This window comes from Eptatretus burgeri, chromosome 8 (genome assembly GCF_056783735.1).
Source record: "Eptatretus burgeri isolate ZD-2024b chromosome 8, Ebu_testis_v1, whole genome shotgun sequence".
Taxonomy (NCBI): domain Eukaryota; kingdom Metazoa; phylum Chordata; class Myxini; order Myxiniformes; family Myxinidae; genus Eptatretus; species Eptatretus burgeri.
Window position 1 is genome coordinate 65120502 of NC_140968.1, and position 22022 is coordinate 65142523.

General features: G+C 44.2%; 1 protein-coding gene and 1 long non-coding RNA gene across 2 annotated transcripts in view; one reads left to right on the plus strand and one right to left on the minus strand.

Moving 5' to 3' along the window:
* LOC147021910 (uncharacterized) overlaps positions 1 to 22022 on the minus strand; it is a 135027-nt gene that overhangs the window by 8193 nt on the left and 104812 nt on the right. The gene's annotated exons all lie outside the window — the stretch shown is intronic.
* Positions 15108 to 17543, plus strand: LOC147021911 (olfactory receptor 52E8-like). The gene has a single exon (XM_085892326.1). It carries the CDS (start codon positions 15838 to 15840, stop codon positions 16807 to 16809), a length of 972 nt encoding a protein of 323 aa, XP_085748452.1. The 5' UTR covers positions 15108 to 15837; the 3' UTR covers positions 16810 to 17543.

The following is a 22022-nucleotide window of genomic DNA, read 5'->3' on the forward strand; positions in this document are numbered from 1 at the left end:
CATAACATTACCTCATTGACGGCTTTGGAGGCCAGATATTTCATGTGTCCCCCAATGATGATAACAAACACAAAGTTTCATTAAAATTCTCATAATGTGCTTGGTTTTGCATGTTTTGGTGTTTGACTTTTTGATCTTGCCCCAAGGGGATAGGGCCTAAAGTGTTGACTTTCCAACGTCCTTCCTTTTCCAACGTCCTTTTCCAATGTGACCACATTTCCGACGTCCTTCCTTGGCACAAACACCCGCTCCTCACTGGAGCGGGTGTTTCTCGTTCACTCAATACATCATTATCAGTCTGATACAGACTTTATAAACTCCAAATCTTACAGATAATGGAATGTTTCTGTGCTTCTTGATACCTCATAGTTGTGTACTTATTCCAGGCCGGCCCTGTTCTTGCTCTAACAGCTAATTCTGCAACTTTTGATGCCTCGATCACCTCTCGATGTTAGTAGAAACATTTAAACTTTTCTTCATCAGCTCAGGACCATTTATTTTCGTTCATCATCATTTTCTTGAAATGATTCATCCTCACATATTTTACATGTGACAATCCCAACTTTTGTTCCCAATTTTCATGTGATGGCACTGCACCTCTTGTTACGCCATCTAAAACACTGCCGACATTGAATTGAATTCTGTGCAACTCCTTTTCCTCGCATAAAACAAGGCCATTGGCCACTTATTTTTCTTTCTTCTTGTTTATCTCTCAATAACCTTTTATATTCATTTTGATGTTTCATCCTTTCTTCTCCATTGCACTTTTTATTTGAAAAAACGAAAACGGGGGGGGGGGGGATATTGTTATCGCCTCTCTGTGTCTCCATATCCTCTCTCCATCCATCATTTATCTCTTCCTCAACGGTGAGGGAGAAAGTCACCAAATTTGGGAGTTGTGATCACCACATGGCATGAGGGTCCGAGAGCAGTCTCACTTTAGGCCCCGTCCCCTTGGGGGAGATCAAAAAGTCAAACACCAAAACATGCAAAACCAAGCACATTATGAGAATTTTTAATGAAACTTTGTGTTTGCAATCATTGGGGAACACATGAAATATCTAATTATTGTTTGGATTTAACCCATGGTTCATGTCAAAGTGGGGCGTTAGGATTTGGGGTCACGGGTGAAAATGGATATTTTTTTTTTAAACTCGATATTTGATATCGCATCATTCCTGATGGAACCTTTCACCATCTTTCAACTTTGCTTAAGGTGGAAACTGGGAAGCGTGGGTGTTTGTGATGTTGCATCATCGGCTTCACTCCATTCCATTTTTGAAACATCTCTTTCGCTACTATTTCACTTTCCGCATTCAATATCAAGTAATCGGCAAATAATAACACATGGGAATTCTAACCTTTCATTCTTCATCAATTCTTCCATCATGATTACAAATAGTGGAGGACTTGAACTGATCTCCTGTGCAATCGTAACTTGACTTCAAACATTTCAGTGCATCCCAAGCTGGTTTTTAACATTGTTTGTGATATATATATATATATATATATATATATATATATATATATATATATATATATATATATATATATATATATATATATATATACTGAACAAAAATATAAACGCACCAAGCGCAAAAATATAAACGCACCAAGCGATTGTTACTATTTTACCTCGAACTCATTAATACTAAATCTTCACAACAATTTGGTTATAGAATCCATGACAATTGAGCATTAAATTTCAAAGAGTTCCTTGAGAATTCTGGCGACAGTCTTTGCGCTACAACAGCCGACACAACCAAGGTGTCACTGTCAGAGTACACACAGTCAGTAGCGGGTGTGTCCACCGTTGGCGTCACGCAGAGCGGTGCATCTCCGGCGCATGGACATCACCAGATTATCGATGGTGGCCTGAGGGATGTTTTCCCATTCCTCCTGGAGAGCCACACGGAGCTGGCGGACGTTCTCTGGGACTGCGTAACGTTGTCATACGCGTCGATCAAGAACGTCCCAAAGGTGCTCGAAGGGCGACATGTCGGGAGAATATGGAGGCCAGTCGAGGACATCAATGTCCTCCTCACCGAGGAAGTCCATGCAGATCCTGGCAACATGGGGGCGAGCATTGTCGTGCTGAAACGTCACATGGTGAAGGCGCACAAACGGCACAACGATGGGTCTGAGTATCTCGTCCCTGTACCGCTGCCCGTTCAAGTTGCCTTCAATGAAATGAAGCCGAGTGCGCTCTCCATGGCATATGCCTGCCCACACCATAACACTGGCACCACCGTGTGACACCCGACGAAGGACATTGGCGTCAGTGTAGCGCTCCCCAGCCCGACGCCAGACGCGGAGTCCGCCATCAGCCCGATACAGCTGGAACCGCGACTCATCGGTGAGCAGCACTCTCCTCAATCATGCGAGGGTCCAGCGCAAGTGAACATTGGCCCAGTTCAGTCGGGTCTGACGCCGGACTGCAGTGAGGTCGAGTCCCCAGTGTGGTCGGCGGGCTCGGAGGTTGGCCTCCCTCAAGCGGTTACGTACCGTCTGGGCTGAAATGCGCCTGTTATGCAGCCCGACAGTCTCATCGGCAGTCCTCCTGGCCGGTCGGAGTCGATCCCAGAGATGTTGCAGCCTCATGTGACGATCCCTACCGGCGGTGGTCACACGTGGTCGCCGGGCATGTGGGCGGTTCACGGTGCTTCCAGTCTCTCTGAGGCGCGTTCTCAGGCGGCTAATGGTGGAGTGGTGGATATTGAAGTGTGCTGCAACGGCCCGTACTGACGTCCTAGCATTCAGCATGCCAATGGCGCGCTCCCTCAAGATTTGTGACATCTGTGGCATGTTGACATTTGGCACCAGTCCACATTTTGGGGAGGCCTTTTATAGGGCAAGCTATAGGGAGTGTTTGTGTCCTGGTCACGCTTACTAACCATCACTCTGTCAAGCCCCATGGTGCTCATGGGAAGGATTACTCAACGTGTGAGTCCACACACTCAGAGTGGTCAATTTCAATGGGAACATCTGTCTTGAGCAAAACAAAGGAACCATTGCTCAAACATATCATCGGTTTGACCATTTTCCCATAATGGCAATCTTGACTTAGATATTTAGGTTGGTGCGTCTATATTTTTGTTCAGTATATATATATATATATATATATATATATATATATATATATATATATATATATATATATATATATATATATATATATATATATTGTTGCGGTATTCGCGCCCGCCGGCGTGCTGACGGCCACGTAACTCGAATCGCGGCACGTCGCCCACCGGACGGACAATCCAGTCGTGACCCTCTCGGACTAACGCCGGGAACCAGTCACGGGTGGACCTTTCGGTCTCACCGCGATCGAGCCAATCAGCCCCCGCGTGGGATAGGGTTGCTCGCCAAATTCGACCTACCTAAGTACCCACGCGGAGGGTAGACCGGGCGATCGCACCTCGCCGCAGGTCGACTTCGGACACGGGCCACTTAAGCGACCCGTTCCGTACTATCAGAATAACCGAGCGGTGTTATCGTCGACCTCGACGGTTCGATTAATTATCGGGCGTATTCAGCCCACTACCAACCCTTTACGTGAAGCAAGATGGGGATTCAATAGAGGAAAAGACGAAGCGAAGCGGGAAACAGTTCAACACAAAGCACATTTATTCGCGGCACACGGGAGCACACATATACAATTCCACCAAATGCACACAGAAAAGACACAATGTAATTTACACAAAAAGCAAATGTAAAAGCGAAAACACAATGCAGAGCTAATACCGACTACCGAGCACACGGCAACACTTATACAATTCTACTTCACAGACGGCGCCGACAACACATACCCAAAACCAAGGAAAAGAATACCCTCAAGGATGAGGCGGGCCTGAGGCCGAGACCGGGTCGCGCCTACCCGTCTGGTGATGAGACGCGGAGCGGCGATGGCGCCTCAACTCCGCGGGCCTCGCGGACAGTGTCTGGTAGGGGGTGGGAAAGGGGCCCCCTTGGTCGCACTATCTCAGCGCGGGGGGAAACAGGAGGGGGTTGCTGAAGCTCGGGGTATAGAGGATTTTTATTATCCCGCGACGAGCGTCTCCACCTCGGCCAGGTCGCGCTGTCGGCCTCCCTGGGGTGCAGCTCCCGACGCGAGCACCCCCTCGTCTGGTGTCGCTGCCTTTCCACAGCTCCGTCCCCTCCGTTCCGACTCCAACGCACACGACGACCAGCTCCTTCTTGCCAACTCCACCGCCCGCGAAGTCTTGACTCTCTGTTTCCGACTCTCCTACTCTCCTACTCTCCTACTCTCCGCCTCTCGACCCTCCTACTCTCCGCCTCTGGACTCTCTGGACTGACGAACACGGTCCTTTTATCAGCCCCGTAGCTTCGCCCTCTCATCTTTGACCCCCTCCCTTCGACCTTTCACCTCGCTCCCCATTGGCCCGAGAAAAAGTGGGCGTGAAGGCTTTTTGATCCATAAATTTGCATATATCGATCGCCCTGGGGGCGGGGCCAATTCGCCCCTCGCTCACCGATTGGACGGCAAAAAGTGGGCGTGTGTCGTTTTTGATCCGTTTTTTGAAGCACAAAATCCGTGATTTTGTACACGCTGTTCGGTGCGCGCCCTGCACGAGTCCAACACCGGTACCCACAGCGGGGCAAGAACGGTGGCGATGCGACGGTTGCGAGGTGTGACGGGAAGGTCGTGTTCATTGTGGTGAAGCGGCGTTGTGGTTGGTGGTTGATGTTGTGGTTGTGGTGGTAATCATGGCGGTTGGTCCAAAATAGAGATAGCAAAAGAAAAACGGCTATCCTGAAGAGTCGCAGCACGCATAAATGACATGTATTCCCACTAGACAACGGGTTTGGGCCTAACTACACATGTACTTACCGAGATACCTCACCGAAGGGACCTGAATGGTGGTTTGCGAATTTGGTAACCACAACAATATATATATTCCCATGACGATATACCTTTGCCGTTTGTTCAGGCAAGAGTTGCCTTCTGAGAAGCAATTCAAAAACTGCTCTTTGGACTTGATCATTTTTGCTTTCTCGAAATCAATGAAAACATGATGGTTTCCTTTACTTTGCCAAATACTGTTTCATATTCTGTGGGTTTGGTAGGTTTGTCTCAGGTCTCCAAGTGATTCACTTTCCGAGTTTCGCAAACTGTTCCGGATTTGTCTTTGCTGCTTTTGATTGTTGACCACTCTCGGTTTGATTGGTTTCTTATTTATGACATGTCCTCATCGCCAAGTCATTGTGTTCCTGTTTGGTGACTTCATCTTGTGAATCTGCCTCTGCTGATCCGGCCTTCCATGTGTTCAACAGGTCTGCTTTCTCATTCATTCACTCCAAGCGAAATTTATTCTTTCTCCATTCTGCGCTCATTATAGCTGTATTTTTTTCACTCAATCTAATCTCATTCCTTGCGTCATTCAGTCATAAACTGTTTCTTTCCTCCAATCGCCTTTTTATTCCTGCTCCCCATTCTTTGTGTTTCTACAAATCCTTTAAATGACAAATTTTTATAAAATTTAATCTTCCCTCACTTTCACTTCCAAATGTCCTCCCAAACTGCTTCCTCATTTTCCCTTCTTCTATGTTTCACGAATGTCGAGCTAACAAGAAAAATTAAATGGGCGATCTATCACGTTCATACAGTGATTATCCTTTTGCCATGCCAATCATGCAGTTTGTCTTCGTCTTTCTGCTCTTCAAGTTCTCAAACCAAATTAGTTTTCTAAGTCCAGGATTACAGTATGAAACCCATTCACTTCAGAACCTTCCCCTACATCATTTACTTTTTGCCAATCCCCACCCCTTCTTTGTTTACTCCAACAGAGCATCCCTTCACCCCATGACCCTCTCCCATCATCTTCCTCATCAAACCCTGTCCCATCATCCCCCTGACACCAATGATAATAATATAACCCCCTTGGCCGCTACCATGGGGACCAGGTGCTTCTCGTATTTAATAAACATTAATAAATTATTGTGTGGGGCAAATGTGAAAAAAATCTGACTCAACCAGGGAGTCAAACTGAATGACCTCATTGCTTATGTCATGACAGCCAACTGAGCCATTGAATCTTTGTGTTAACATCAGAAATTTCTCACACTAACACTATATATATGTGTTACGGAACTGAGGTTCGAGATTCAACATGAAGATGACTTTTCGGACACTTCCCAACCTCTGGCCCTGCAGGCTGACATGTCTCGGAGAAGTAAGCAATCTGTTGGGATGTGAAGCAGACACTAACATCGATTGGAATGGCCAAGCCGGGCAGGATTCACTGTCTTTTTAAACATTTACCTGGCTGTTGGTTTATTCCGACAAATTAAGGTTCATACCCTCAGCGCGCACCTGTCAATTTATTGATATGGCTGAGCAGAACCGTGGGAACGCACTTGCTAGTTATGGAGCCAAACAATGGGCCTTAACTTCCCGTCTATCTAATGGTGCAGACCATGTTTGACCAATATGGGAAAAAAGTGAGCAAGTTGAAACAAATATGTACGGGTTTATTTAAACAGTAGAAACACTGTGGGGTTGGAGGGGTGGGGCACGCATGCAAGCAAGCAAATATTGTGTGACACGTATGTGCAGTAATGGTTTTATTCACAAGGGATGATATGTAGGGTATTTGTGAGGGTGCGACCTGTAATGTATACAACAGGGGAGGGAGCTGGTGTAATTTGTGTGGCATGTATGTGCAGTCAACAGAACAGAGACACAGAGCAGAACTTAAGTGGAGAGCCCATACGTAACTTGTTACATTATGCTCAAACTCTGAACTTCATTGTCAAGGATGCAATGAAGGAAATGGAAACTCTAAAAATTCTGCAACTAAAAGTCACATTCTGGTAAGCCACTTCCACCACAGCATGAAAGCAATGGACAGATTGACTGAGATCCAAAGTCAAAACTCAATGGCTTCAACAACGTTGAAAAAGGACATCAAAACTTGATGGAATTCCACATATTACACGGTCAAACGTATTGTCGAACAACATATCCCTGTTTCAACAACACTTGGCGACTGTAAAATACATTTGGCCTTGAGTGAAGAAAATGTGGAAATTTTGAAGGATGCCATTAAAGTTCTGAAGCTTTTTGAGGCTGCAATAGTGGAAATATCAGCAAAAAAGCACACAACTCCATTGCGGGCAGATGCCATTGTTGAAATGGAGAGATACTTGGAGGAAGACAACATCACGAGGGCTAGTGATCCTCTGCTCTGGTGGAGAGTAAATTAGGCATCCGGAACTAACGGAATTGGAAATAGTTCTGAAAGAGTGTGCATCAGCCCTTGCCATACCTTTTGCCAAACTGTTTCATTTCTCCTTTTGCCATGGCCACTTCCCTTTCTCCTGGAAGATAGGCAATGTAGTGCCAGTACATAAGAAGAACTCTTGTTCTGTTCCAGACAATTATAGGCCTATTAGTCTCCTACGCTGCATCAGCAAGGTTATGGAGAGATTCATCAACACCAACATGGAGAGGAACATCTCATTGGAAATGACCTCATCAGCGAAGATCATTTTGGCTTCCATCCTGGTCATCAGCCTCTGATTTATTCACATACGAGTCATGAGGGGATGTCTTGTATCAACAGACGTTAGGCAGGTACAATTGTAGCACTTGACATCAAAGCTGCATTTGATCAAGTATGGCACAAGGGTTTGCTGGTCAAGATGGTTGCTGATGGAGTTGGAGGGCAGCTGTTGCAGGGGTTATCCAGATAGTTGATGAACAGATGTTTCCAGGTGTGGTTAATGGCCATCCAAACATCTAAACCAATTCCGATTGATGCATCAGTACCTCAAGGATCAATTCTTGGGCCCACCTTGTTTCTATTCTACATTAACGATCTGTGTAACAACATGCATCACCCAACCTGCCTCTATGCTGATGATGGTACCATCTTCTGCCTGATGGATGAAGTGAATGCCACCCTTTATCTGAGTGAAGATCTACGAGTGGGGACAGAAATGGAATGTCCTGTTTGCTACCAAGAAATGTAAGGGTATGTCTCAGAAGATGACGACCATTTGAGCATCCTCCAGTTCTTCATTAGGTGGCAAGCCCTTGCAGCATGTACACTAATTTGACATACTTGTAGTCAGTTTCTCCTGGAACTTGGGTTTCCAGTCTCACGTGAACTCCATCGCCGTTAGAGCTGGACAGAGTGAGTGCCCTTCGCAGTATTGTTCCATACTTGGATCCACTTGGCCAAACCCAAGTGTACAAACCCGTTGTCTGGAGCACAATGGAATGTGCTCCCCTCGTTTGGATGTCTTCAAGTGCCATGTATCTTAAAAAGCTGGATGATGTGCGACGTCATGCTGTATGTATCAAGGCCCCTCCACAGCAATTGAATATCAATCCCCTACCACACAGGAGAATAGTAAGTCTGCGTCTAATGTACAGACTGCACACAAAAGAAGTTCCAGCACTTCTGAAGACCATGCAACCTCCATCATGGATTCCTTCAAGGTTCACCAGAGCAAGTGCTTCCTTTGGAAGCTTTGCTGTGCTGTGTCTCACTGGCAAGACGGAGAGTGCTCTGTGGAAGCAATTTTAGCCACCTTTAGACAGAAAAAAAACTTTAGTTCAATACAAGCTGTTCATTCAGTGAAATAAAAGACACTCTTGTGGACAAGTGGAAGGCCCCAGCCTGCGACATCGTTGCAATCTGAAGACTTAATTTTACAAATAATATTGAGTGTATATATACAGTTTTACCAGGGTGTGTCAACATAACAGATGGAACTTTGTGGACTTCAAAATTGTAACATAGAAGGGTAATTGGTCTGTTTTGGAGCTTGCTTATAGCCCTGGGAGGGGTGTGGGGGGGGGGGGGTAGATGGTCATTCTTCTTGCTGTTTCAGATGGTCATCAGATCGATAAAGTTTTGCAAGGTTGTTTTTTACTCCAGAGAAATGTGTGTATTCGGCCCTCTCCGAGTTTTCCCAGCATATATTTATTAAATTCTTTCTCAAAGCACCAAACCAAGTTAACTTGCATTTTTACATTATTTTAAATTCAATGAATAATTCCACAGATCACTGGTCACTTGTTCAGTATGACCGCTCCTATATGCCAGCAATAATACCAGTGTGGAACAGTTTACCAGATGCCACTGTAGGTCACCCAACAACATCCAGGATCGATGCTTTCTGCTCGAGAGCACATACATATCTTAAAGTCGAATACAGTATAATTATGATAATGTTGTTTTGTATGTATGATTCTATCACCTTGTTTTTCTTTTATTATTATAATTTTCTCATTTGAATATTTGATACTTTGTGATTCATGGTACAAGTGGGAATTGTTTTTGTTTTTTGTATTGCTTATCCATAAAAAAACCACAAAAGTGAATGAATCATCATTTCTCAAGCTTCACAAACTGGTCGGAAATACCTTTGTGATCCTGAAACTTCTGTTCATGCTGAGCAAAGCGGGGGATGGGGGGTGGGGGTAGTTTACATCAGCAAAAAGGAATGTTACAAAACTCAAAAATGTGGAGATTATATTGTTCTTGAACAACAATAATGATTTATAATTGTTTCCAAACCACTTGTTCTTATAAAAATTTGTCATTTTGATCTAATCGTAAACAAAAATGTGGACATGATATTGTTCTTGAACAAGAATAATGATTTTTTTTTTTTTTTTTTTTTTTTTTTTTTTGTATACCTTGGTCGAGGCTCGTATGAGAGCTAACACACAACTCACAGCAAGGAGGCATGAGACAAGAGGGGCGGGAGTGGAAGGGACAAAACAGTGGGGAACAGACACATTAGGTGAACTGTGGAAGGGAGAGGGATGGGGATGGGACGGGGAACATGGCGAAGAGAAGATGGACATTACAGGGACTTTCAGGAAGGAAAGCAGGAGAATTGAAGGAAGTGGGCTTGGGTGGATTATCGGGGGTAGAAAAGATCGAGGATTTGGATGGGGGAAGATAAGAGGTGGTGGTGAACAGCTGTTTTGAAAGCCTGGAGGGAAGAATGGGAAAGAATAGAGTGAGGAAGTTTATTCCAAAGGCGGGAAAAAAGAGGAATGAAAGAGTGAAGATGAGCAGTGATTCGTGATTTTGGTAGTTTTACCAGAAGGGGGTTGTTGGCGGACCTTGAGCGCCCTCTGGAAATGTGGTTGGGACAAATCGCAGAGAGAGCAGGGGGGGCAAGGCTGGAGAGGAGTCGGTAGAAGACAGAAAGACCACCGACCAACCTGCGGTGATTGAGTGAGAGGCCCAAAGACTCAGCTTCATTGCGGGAGATGCCGATGATCTTAAATGCCCTGGTTTCGACAGCGTGAAGCCAAGAAAGGTGGGAGGCAGGAGCACCAGCCCAGAGGGGAGAGCAGTACTCCATCAGGCTACGGACAAAAGCTTTGTAAGTAGTCAGGAGCTCAAGAGGGCCGAGGAAGGACTTTGCACGACGGAGGATTCCCAGTCGGCGACTGGCTTTTGAGGCAAGGTTGGAAATGTGACTTTCCCAGGAAAGGTCATGGCAGATAGTGAGACCCAGAAGCTTGAAAGAAAAGACTTCTTCCAGAGGATTGTTGAGAAAGTGGATGGGGGGGTTTTCTAAACGGTCCTTTCGAAGAGACATAGTGAGAGTGTGAGATTTGTGTGGATTGAAAGACATGTTCCACGTGTTGGACCAGTTTGTGATTTTATCCAGATCTGCAGTGAGCGAAGAAGCTGCTGCTTGCCGGTCTGAGGGATGACAGATGGTACGGCAGAGGGTGGAGTCATCGGCAAAGAGAAATAGAGGATTTTCCAGAGAGTCCGAGAGATCATTGATGAAAACCAGAAAAAGAACAGGGCCCAGAACGCTACCTTGAGGAACTCCAGCCTGCACAGGAAGAGGGGATGAAAGAACTCCATTTAGGGCCACACGTTGACTGCGACAGGAGAGGAAGTCTGCGAGCCATGAGTGGAGATGGCCTTGAATACCATGGGAAGAGAGTTTGGTGAGTAGGGCAGGGTGCCAGACTGTGTCAAAAGCACGTGATATGTCCAGGGATACGGCTCGGATTTCCTGTCTGGCATTGAGGACCTCCATCCATTGATGGGAGAGCAGTAGCAGCATATCCAGGGTAGAGTGACCTGGTCTGAAACCAAATTGATGATTGGAAATCAAGCCATTGGAGAAGAGGAAGGATTTCATGTCTGAAGCGATAATGGATTCCATAACCTTGCTGATGATTGGGAGAAGGCTGATTGGTCTGTAGTTACAGGGATCTGTTTTTGCACCTTTTTATGCAGGGCAGTGATGTTAGCAGATTTCCAAGCAGATGGCAGATGACCTTGGGCAAATGAGAGGGTGAATAGAACAGAGAGAGGGTGAGCAAGAGCAGAAGAGCAGGCTTTGAGGACACGTGGGCTGATGCCGTCTGGACCGGTTGCAGAATCTGACTCGAGGTTTGAAAGCAAGCTCTCCACCTTGTCAGGAGAAAAGGATACAGAGTCCAGGGACAGTTGGGTGCGACTGGGTAAAGTGGGTAGAGATAGTGATGGGTTTGGGACACAAGATTTAGCTGCAAACACCGAGTTTAGACATTCAGCTTTATCACGTGTGGAATCAGCAGTGCGGCCATTTGAGGTAAGGGAGGGGATGGAGGGGGAACATACACCAGAAACAGATTTGATTAAACGCCACCAGGATTTTGAGGAGGGAGAGAGGTTTGAGAGTTCAGACTTGAGATGAGAAAGATGTTGTTTTCTGGCTCTCCTGAGGGTAGATACACACTTGTTCCGAGCTTTGTGGAAAGAACTGAGATTGCCCTCAGTTGGGTTTGCTTTCCATGAGGCAAAGGCAAGTTGTTTCAGGACAACTGCCTCGCCACAAGCTTCAGTAAACCAAGGGCGGGAGGAAGGGTAAGACAACTGAACACGAGAGGGGATAAATCTGTGCATGAGGGAGAGCAAGTTTCTTTGAAAGAATTCCCAGGATGAGTTGATGTTTGAGAAAGTAGTGATAGGAGACCAGTCTGTAAGTTTGATGGCTGCTCGGAGACCCTGCCAGTCGGCTTGAGTGAAATGCCAGACTCGACGGCGGTGAGGTGGTTCTCTGATAACAGCCAGAGAGATGTCCACTTTAACAAGGACGTGGTCAGAAGAACCAATTGGAGCGAAGGAAGAGCAGCAGATATTGTCAGGGAAATTTGTCAAAATCAGATCCAGAAGAGATGGAGTACCATTGGTTGAGATCCGCGTCGGGAAGTTGACCGATTGAGTCAGTCCCAATGAGTCACAGAAAGCTTTTGCTGATGTCCCATGGCAGGTGAGAGAGGTACCCACACCTAGCCAACTGGCGTGATGACAATTGAAGTCGCCACATAAGAGGAAGAGAGAGTTTGGATGAGAAGATAGAAGATGGTCCATGTTTTCGGAGAGTGAGGTGTAGATGGAGTCATCACTGTTCGGTGGACGGTACAGTACACATATAAACATGAGGTGGGAGTGGAGGGGAAGCCGAAGCCAGAGGTATTCCTGAGGGTGTGGGGGAGTGAGAGCAGTGCAGGGAGAGTGAGGAATAGAGTCTTTGATGAAGAGAGCAACACCTCCACCAGGACGAGGCTCAGGTCTGTCATACCGTAAGAAGGAGTAACCAGGGAGAGATACTTGGGAGTCAGACACGTCTTGGGAGAGGAAAGTTTCTGTTAGGCAGATAATGTCTGGTTTGTCAGTGGCAACCTGTAGGGAAAGATCTGAAAGGTTTGAGCGAAGGCCCCGGATATTTGAGGTCCACACTTTTAATGAAGAGGTAGGGGAGGAGGCTTTGGGTGCAGGAGGTGGAGGGGCGGGGGAGGGTAGGACGAGGGACGAGGGGGGAGGTAAGGAGGGTTGCTGAAGGAGTGTGGGGTATTGCAGAATAGCGAGGGGAGGGGGCCGAATGAGGAGGAGAAAAGGCTCTGTGGTGCTGGGAGAGAGGGGGGACAAGAGACAAGGAAGATGGCAGTTGAGGATTTGAGGAGGTGGAGTGAAGAGATGGAGGTGAGAGGGCAGTGGAGGGAGGCAGGTTGTTGGATGAGAGGGGGGCAACTTAGAGAAGGAAGAGTGAGGGGGATGAAAGGTGGGAGAAAGGTGAGGGGGAATTTTTGAAAGAGGTGAGAGGGAGGCTTGGAGGGAGAAGAGTGGGATGGTTGCTTTGAGAGTGAGAGTGAGGAGTGAGGGGGTGAGTTGGCACTGAAGTTGGAAAAAAGAATGGTTGATGGAAAGCAAGCATCCATGGCAAACTGTGGTTTTTAAAAGTTTTAGGTCAGAGATGCGATTTAACACAATTCTTGATGGATGCAATGAAGGCGAATTCAGAGCATGGAGAGAAGAAGCGCTGTAATAGTTGGATTTTTTAGGCAAGGAATGAAGGAGAGGTCGAAATGAGAGCAGTCTGTTAAAATAGCAGAAGAGTAGTGCATTGTGAAACAGTAAAGAGTACCACATGTGTGAGAGAGGAAGATGAAGCATTATGAGATCGTTTTTGTTGTTAATATTAATGTATGAGAGAGTTCAACAGATTAGGTCATGGAAGTGTAAAAAAAAAAAAAGAAATCGAGGAAGACGAGGAGGAAGTTAAGAGGAAGAAGAAGTAGCAGAATCGGGAGAAGGTGAGCGTGTTGTTGTTGTTGTTGTTGTTGTTGTTGGGTATATATATATATATATATATATTTTTTTTTTGAGATAAGTTGTTTCCAAACCACTTTTGTTCTCATAAAAATTTGTCATTTTGATCCAATCGTTAACAAAAATATGGACATGATATTGTTCTTGAACAAGAATAATGATTTATAATTGTTTCCAAACCACTTTTGTTCTCATAAAAATTTGTCATTTTGATCTAATCGTAAACAAAAATGTGGACATGATATTGTTGCGGATCCGGGTTTGTGCGGATCCTACTAGGGTCTCTCCAGTTCTCCCCCGACTCACAGGGAATCGAGGCTGCCGCTCACAAATAAGCCCGTGTCACGGCAGGTCGCGAATCAACCACTAAAACCAACAATTTAACCACGAGACGCAATGTGTTTCTGTTAAGCAGATTATGGCTGGTTTGTCAGTGGTAATCTGTCTGGAGAGATCAGTCAGGTAAGAGCAAAGGCCGTGGATGTTTGAGGTCCACACTGTTGAGGAGGAGGGAAAGAAGGAGGCTTTGGGTGAAGGAGAGGGGTGAGTAGGAGGATGGTAATGTGAGGGAGGAAAGGTGGAGGTAGTGAGAGTTGTTGACCATTGAAGACATTGTCGAAGAGCTTGTGGAAAGGGTCAGATGGGAAGGTTGGCAAACAACGAGGTGGTGAAGGGATGAATAGCAGTGGGAGTAATATGAGAGGGGGGGAGGGAAATGGGAGATTGGAGGAGATGGAGGAATGGGCTGGAAGATAGAGGTTGGGGGAAGGAGGAAGTTTTGCAGATGTGAAGGGGGGCAGTTTTGAGAAGGGGAAGTGAGAGGTAACATTTGAAAGGGAGGGGTGAGGGGAAAAGCATTGACGGAGAAAGGTGTGGGGGGTGCTTTTGACAAAGGTGAGGGGGAAGAGAGAGAAGTTTGCTTTGAAGAGGGAGAAGGGGGCTGATTTGCGAGGAGGGGTGAAAGTGTAGCTTTGAGGGAGAGGGGAGATGGTGAGAGCAGGAATGGCCATAGGGGAGGAGGGAGAAGGGATGGGTGGGGAGAGGGGAAGGATGAGACTGGGTAGAAGTATTGTGGAGATGGGAGCGGGAAGGGGAGGAACAAAAATGGAAAGGTTGGGAAGAGGGAGAGGCAGCTTTGAGAAGAGGGAGTGAGAAAGAAGATTTGAAGGGGAGGGGCAAGGGGGGTTTGGCAGAGAAGGGTGAGAGGGGGAATTACGAGAGAAGTTTGCACAATTGAGGGAAAAAGGTGTGGGGGAAGCTTTTGAAAATGATGAGGGAAGCTTGTGGTGTAAGAGAGTGAAGTTTGCTTTGAAGAGGGAGGAGGCAGCTGAATTGAGAGGGAGGGGTGAGAGGAAAGCTGTAAGAGGATGAGAGAAACCACGGTTATGGTGGAGGGGGGGGGAAGAGAGGGGTGGTTCGTGGGGGAGGAGGAGACTGGGTAATGGTATGGTAGAGGTGGGAGTAGGCGGGGGGCGGACATTTGAGGGGGAGATGTGATGAGAGGAAAGAAAGTGTGTTGGAGATATTGAGCAGTGTGCTGAATGAGAGTGCGAGACATTTGAACACCATACAGTTTGGGATATCAGAATGGGAACTGTTAGCATGCCAGGGCACAGTGGATAACAGGAAAGGAGTTAGGAGGTAGATTTCAGGAGGTGGGATGAATATGCACTGGAATTGGAAGCAAAAAAAAATAATTTAAAAAAATTTAAATATTGGAGGGATTTAAAAAAATTGGAGGTCACAGATTAATTTTAATACATCACAAGATGGATGTAGTGCAGAATAATTAACAGAGTGGAGGAAGGAAACGTTGTAACAGATGGAATTTTTATCCATGGGATGAAAGAAAGGTCGAATTGAACACAAGATTTTGAAGAAGAAGAACAGGGCGAAGAGGGGAAGTTGAAGCTTTTGATGAGATGTTCAATGTAATCAAGGATTTTTTTATTTTTTTTTAAGAAACTGACCAGATTTTCATGAAGCACAATCAACAGGAGAGGTAATAATCAAAATAGTTGCATGCAATTGCCCTCTGGTGACCAAAACCGAAATGGAACTTCATTTTCAATCCACATGGGATTATTATTCTGCGATGAAAGGTGGAGACAGTTGCCAAATAAATGTCCAACATGCTGGCATTATCTTACATTTGGCTTACGTTCAGCTACAGATTATATTCTTGCATTATATTTGTTTTTCACTCCATTGGACATAAATTATGGAGGACAATGGCAAGCGTGCAAACAACCAGTCTCTGCATCCTGACATGTTTCTCCTTCAGACATACCTTGAGAAGAACAACCATCGCCTCTGGACTTTTATTGCCTTCTTCCTTGTATATTTATTCATCCTCGTAGAAAACCTGACTCTGATCATGCTCATCATAATGGAAAGGCAACTGCACAAACCCGTCTACATCTTTCTGTGCAATCTGGCAACGATCGACATTGTCGGCAGCTCAGCAACTGTCCCTCGTGCCCTGTACAGCCTGGTTGTGACAAATGTGATATCATTTCCCATCTGCATGGTTCAAGTGTTCTTCCTTCATTTTTACGCAACTTTCCAAACTTACCTGTTTGCTTTAATGGCCATTGATCGCTACGTGGCTATCCATTACCCACTCCGTTACAATGTTCTCATAACAAACAGCAGAACCCACAAGGTAAATGTTCTTGTGATATCCTCTGCAATATTGATGGTTTTGGGGTTTGTTTTCCTTTTGCTTCCGTTAACGTTTTGTGAGCAAAAACTGTTGCCAAACTCTTTCTGCAGCCACGTCGGTTTGTTCAAACTTGCTTGTGATGACACAACATTTAATAGTGTTTACGGGACCATCACTACGCTTTTAAGCACAGGTGTGTCTCTCATAATCATTGCATGGAGCTATGTTTGCATTCTGTGGATTTGTCTGCGGCAGAGACAACATTCAGATAGCATCAACAAAGCTCTGCACACGTGTGTGACGCATTTCATCTGCCTATTGGCATTTTTCATGCCTGGTGTATTTTATATCATCTTCCTTCGCATTGGAAAAAATTATTCGATCTCTAATTACCTGCAAGCTATTTTTGACTTGATGCTGTTTGTGATGCCGTCGTTTTGTAACCCTCTGATCTACGGACTACGTATGATGGAGATCCGTCAGGTGTTCAACAATATGTTTGGGAAGTGCTTTTCATATTGGAGATAATTTTTAAAACTATCTTCATGTTAAATGATGCCAAACATTAAAGTTGAAAACTAATGCTTTTTCATTCCAGATTGAAAATATAAAAAAAACTTTAAAAATAAAAATCAGAAATCCATTGAAATTAGATTGTTTTTGTCAATTGTTTAACTGCATACCAAAATAAAAGTACATTAATTTCAGTGGAACAACCTTTTCAATGCTTCTACCTCAAAGGATAGAGATCAAGGAAATATTAATACCCAAACACATGACAGATGCAAATGAATTGAAACAGCACTGTGGACTTTTCTCCATGGAGGTCATCCTTAAAAAAAAATACATATTCGTACATCATGTGTATGCTATTAAACTTGCAATCAATCTTTGAAAGCCTGACCAAAAGAAAAACAAAGATTAGATGGTTTTACTCTATCATTGTTACCTCTGCCACCAAAGGTAGACACAGGTTATGTATTCACCACTGTTGGTGGGCTGGGTATCTGAAAAAGTTGTGGACCGATTCAGACAAAACTTCGGGAATAGGTTGTGTGTGTGAAAATGATGAATTATATTTTGATGATGTGCTATGGCTCTGGCCTATCAGTGGGGTACAAAAGGTAAAATGGTCAACCTGGTGGGGTCATGCACTCTACCAAGTGCCGCCATTCCAATTTTGCTGCCTCTCATCACTGGGAGCCGATAATCTGTACATCACTACCTGGTCCCAATAGAACAACTGAACACCCACAACATGCAGAGCCAGGGAGGCCATGTGGCCTGGGCCTCAAATTTACATTTGTTAAATTAAATGAGCTGCACTCTTTCAATCTCACCACAATTCAGTCTATAGAGAAGCACGTGTCCAAATATTATCATTGTAGATGAGGCTACTTTCAACTATCCACCCAACGAATCTGGTAATTCAAGCATGCAATGCTAAATTTGATGTTGAGGGATCACATTAAAAGTCTTGACCTTAACTTATGAACAATGGGATAGGATATTCCCAGCGTCCTAATTTGTAGCGCAGAATATTGGCATTTCGTAGGGGTTCTCCACGAGTCGTAACTTACCAACTAAATCCGATGCTGATGAGCACTGTAGGGTCAGCCTTCGTCATCTTTGACTATTCAATTAATCAGGTCTTACACTTTGGTTTGAGTCACTGCAACTAATGTGTACCCTCTTTGGGTTTATTTTGCAGTTCAAAAAAAAAACTATGCAATGAAGATAGACTTTCTGCAGCTGAAATTTCAGCAACAATATAATAAATAAATTTCAAAAGACTTGTGACCGGTAATCTTCCTCAAACTAATGTATTGCACGAACTTGAAATTGGATTGCTTCAATAAACACTCGAACTTGGATTCTGGGGTGTTTCCTTATATCAAACTGTGATTTTCATTTTGTTTTGTTTTTCAGTTTCCCTGCATCAATGGCTTCAGGTGAATACACCATCAATATGATGAAGCAGCTAAAGTGTCACCATTCAACTATGGGACAAGAGTGTTTGAATGGGCTCACCATGCATAATACCAAATGTGACATTGCACAAGAGAGATCTCTCAATAACTTATGGATTTAGAAAATAAATTAGTGAAGCACGTACATGCGCCAAAATGAACAGTTGACGGCTTATCTCACAGAGAGGCCTGATCTGTACCCGGACCTTAACCAAATTTGAATCGGGTTGTCACCAACCAAAAACTCATCCAAGTTGTCATAAACCATCTACATTTAAATATCGTGGGATATGCTGTACATGGCCACATCTCTCAATGGTGAAGAATCACTTTTTAAAAAACTCTCATACTCAGATCTCAATTTTCAAAATGGAATCAATTCGTCCATGTCATACACCGAGCCTGACCCAGTTTCGTCCAAAACAAGATAGTCACAGACAGGAGAGAAATGGGTGGAAACGATCTCCATCCACCTTCACTGGAGCAGGTAATGAAAACCTATAATGTAGATATTTTGCCTTTTTTTGGGATTCTATCACTTTTGCAGGGCTGGCATGATGGACAATGTGTACATGGACACCTCAAAGCTGTCTTGCCTGAGTCGAATCTCAGCCCAGCTATAAACTATCATCCTGGTGTTTCAGTGACTGATGCAATGTGTCATCCGTCAGATGGATGTTAGACTGGGCATCTCATCTGCTGGCATTAAATATCCCATGGTGTCCAACACAGAGTAGGTGAGCAATTGCCGGTATCATGGCGAAATTCCAAAATCCCTGCTGCAACTATTATGAAAGGTAATGGTCAACCACCCAATATAACCCTTGCTAAAAATACTGCATTGTGAGTGAGATCTGCAACAGCACCTGGTGCAGCAGAATCACTTTGGAATCAATGCAAAATATTTAATGTCAATTCGGTTACTCGGTTTGACACAAGTGATTGGTGGTTAAATTACATGGGGGTTATAGATGGGAGAAGAAGACAAAGTAATCAATTTTTTAAAATCTTCAACAAAGACAGTGCCTCATTTTTGCAATTGAGACTGCAATACAATTGACCCTTGGAGAAAGCTATTAAGAACGTTTAACCTCATAAGTAGCGTTTTATGCCTGTAATCGATTGTTTATGCATCAGATCAAAATACAATCAGTACACAAAGTCTCATTATAAAAAGACCAATTGCAAGAAGACCTATTTGTTGCTTTTAATCAAATACATCAAAGATAAATGAGCATATCAATCAAGACAATTTCAACTCTTCTTTGGATCAAACAATTAGTTCTACCCCAAAGTTTCACCTTTCGGCTGTGGTGTGTGGTGGGGGGGGGGGTTGGGGGCGAGGTGAAGGGGGTGCAAGAAGGTTAATTTAAAAAGTACAAGAGGCTGAAAAGCTTCCAATATATTCCAGGAGGATGTGGTTTGATATCTGCAAGAAAAATAAATAAATCAGACGACATGTCACCATGACTCAAGTTGAACTCACAATTTGGTTATCAGACCAAATATGATAATGAATAGCAAACCATTATGCAAGCCATGAATAAACAAACAGCATTACCAATCAGGTCAATTATGGTGAAAAATTAAAATATGTTACAATTCTGTAAATGTACCCTTCTAATTAGTCAAAAATATTCATCTCCTTCCACTGCATTACTGAGATCAGATCGCTGGCCTTTCCCCATTGTGACACTATCAAGTGCCACTTGCTCTTTCAACTCCAGCTCGATGGATTGACTGAGACTTCTGATTGTGGAATACATTCCCATCAGAAGATTGGGTTTGCATTTCGATAAACCCGTGAAATACTATCATGGTGCAGTTTAAATATCAACTCCATCAAGTTAACATGGTAGAATAATTGAATCCTAAAAATTATGAATGTAATGTGACATATGTTTGGCTTGTTTCAAATGTACAAGTTTGGTTTATGTTACTGAACTCCAAAGTTTGTTTTTGCAGACAAGTTGTTCATTTACGATAAAACCAAATTAAATAAATAAATAAACAAGAGTTGTAAGGGGCAATTTGGAGATTTCAGCTGCTTTCAATGATCTTCAAAATATGATTGCACTTTCATATAAAAGTCATAACATAACACATCTGATTTTGGTGTTGAACCGAGGAATGAGGAGAATAATTCCAAGTAGCAGGAAGCCGATCAGAGACAAAAACCCCTCAGACCCAAAAACTATTTTCATGACCGACATGGATATGTAATGTTGTTCATAGCGCTCACCCCAAAAACCTTTATGACACTAACAGGACCATCCACCCTCATTCACATAGCACTTCCCTCCATGAGAGCACCAACCCTTTGGACAGTTGGCAAATATAACCTCCTCCTCAGCTCCAGGATTTGATACAGCTACTTGCATGAAATCCTTGGCAGAAGTGCCTATCATTTCAACAGTGGAAATTTTGATTGCAGTTCTGGTCTTCACTTCGGATGTGTAAACATTCAAATCAATGCTCGACGTTTCCAGAATTGTCATTCCAGGTATTATGGCACTATATGGTGGAACCAATGTCTCTTGTCCAACTCCTTTTGGGTGATCAAGTCAACTCTTGTTAAAATTCCTGGGGGATTCTTGAAGATCCGCGAAGACAGCCATCCTCATTTTATCAGGCAGTTGAGTGAATTAGAGAATTGTTCCACACAGATCTATGCATTGCATCAATGTTCTGCAATTCGAAATAGTCCATGTTTTTCTGGATGGTTTCTATCGATGTCTTTGTCCTCTTAACTTTCTTCCTTTAACCACAATCTTTAATTTATTTCTTTATAACTTCAAATTCTGATGTTCAATGCGAGTGACCACACCAACCAAGTCTTCTCTTCCAAAGCTCTTCTCCACAAGTATTGGTTTTTCTCATCTCCTAATTTCTCTTGGAAATCTTTCGTTAATATCTATTCATCCATCATATCATTCTCATCTCTGTTCTTTCAATTGTTTTTGGAACTTTGATTTGCACTTCGTCTTACTCATTTACAAACGAAAACAGTCTTACACGAAACAGTTATTTATTAACACACGAGCGATGGTGCCAATGAAAATCACAACTGGAGAAACTTGGAAAGAAATAGGGGAGCACATGGAGAGTAGGTACAGTTGGAGAGTAGGTACAGTAGGTTTATTGGGACGCCCGATCTTTGATGAGAGAAGGGAAACCATGGGGTAACATTCCCGGGTCAGATTGCAGGAGAGTGTGTCGGGGTGGTGCTGAGGTGTCGTCCAACAGACGGTGTACTCCTTGGGTTAACCTGAGGTGGTCCCTTTGGGTGGGCACCTGGAATGTCCTATCCCTAAGAGAGGATGATCACCTGTCTATGTTTTATCTGAGCTCAAGTGTTGGACATCGGTATTGCAGCACTCTCTGAGATTCGAAGACCGGATTGCGGCGCGATCATGGTGGGTGGTAATTGGTCCGGTCGCTCTGATGGTTCCCATGTCCAAGGAGATGCTGTAGCTGTGTCCATAAAGCTGACTTCAATGATAATTGACTTAACATCAGTCAATGAGCATATTATAAGGCTTAGGATTCGTCACTTCTTGGGTGTCATTCACTGGTCTTGGTATATGCTCCGACTGAGGCGAGTGATCTCACTGTGAAGGATGCATTCTACGCCAGGCTCGAGTCTGTGGTTGATCAGTGCCCCAGACGAGATACACTTCTAGTCTTGGGGGATTTCAATGCATCCACTGGAACTGATAGGGTGGTTATGAGTCACGTGTTACTCCACATGGGTTTGGAATTGTGAACCCG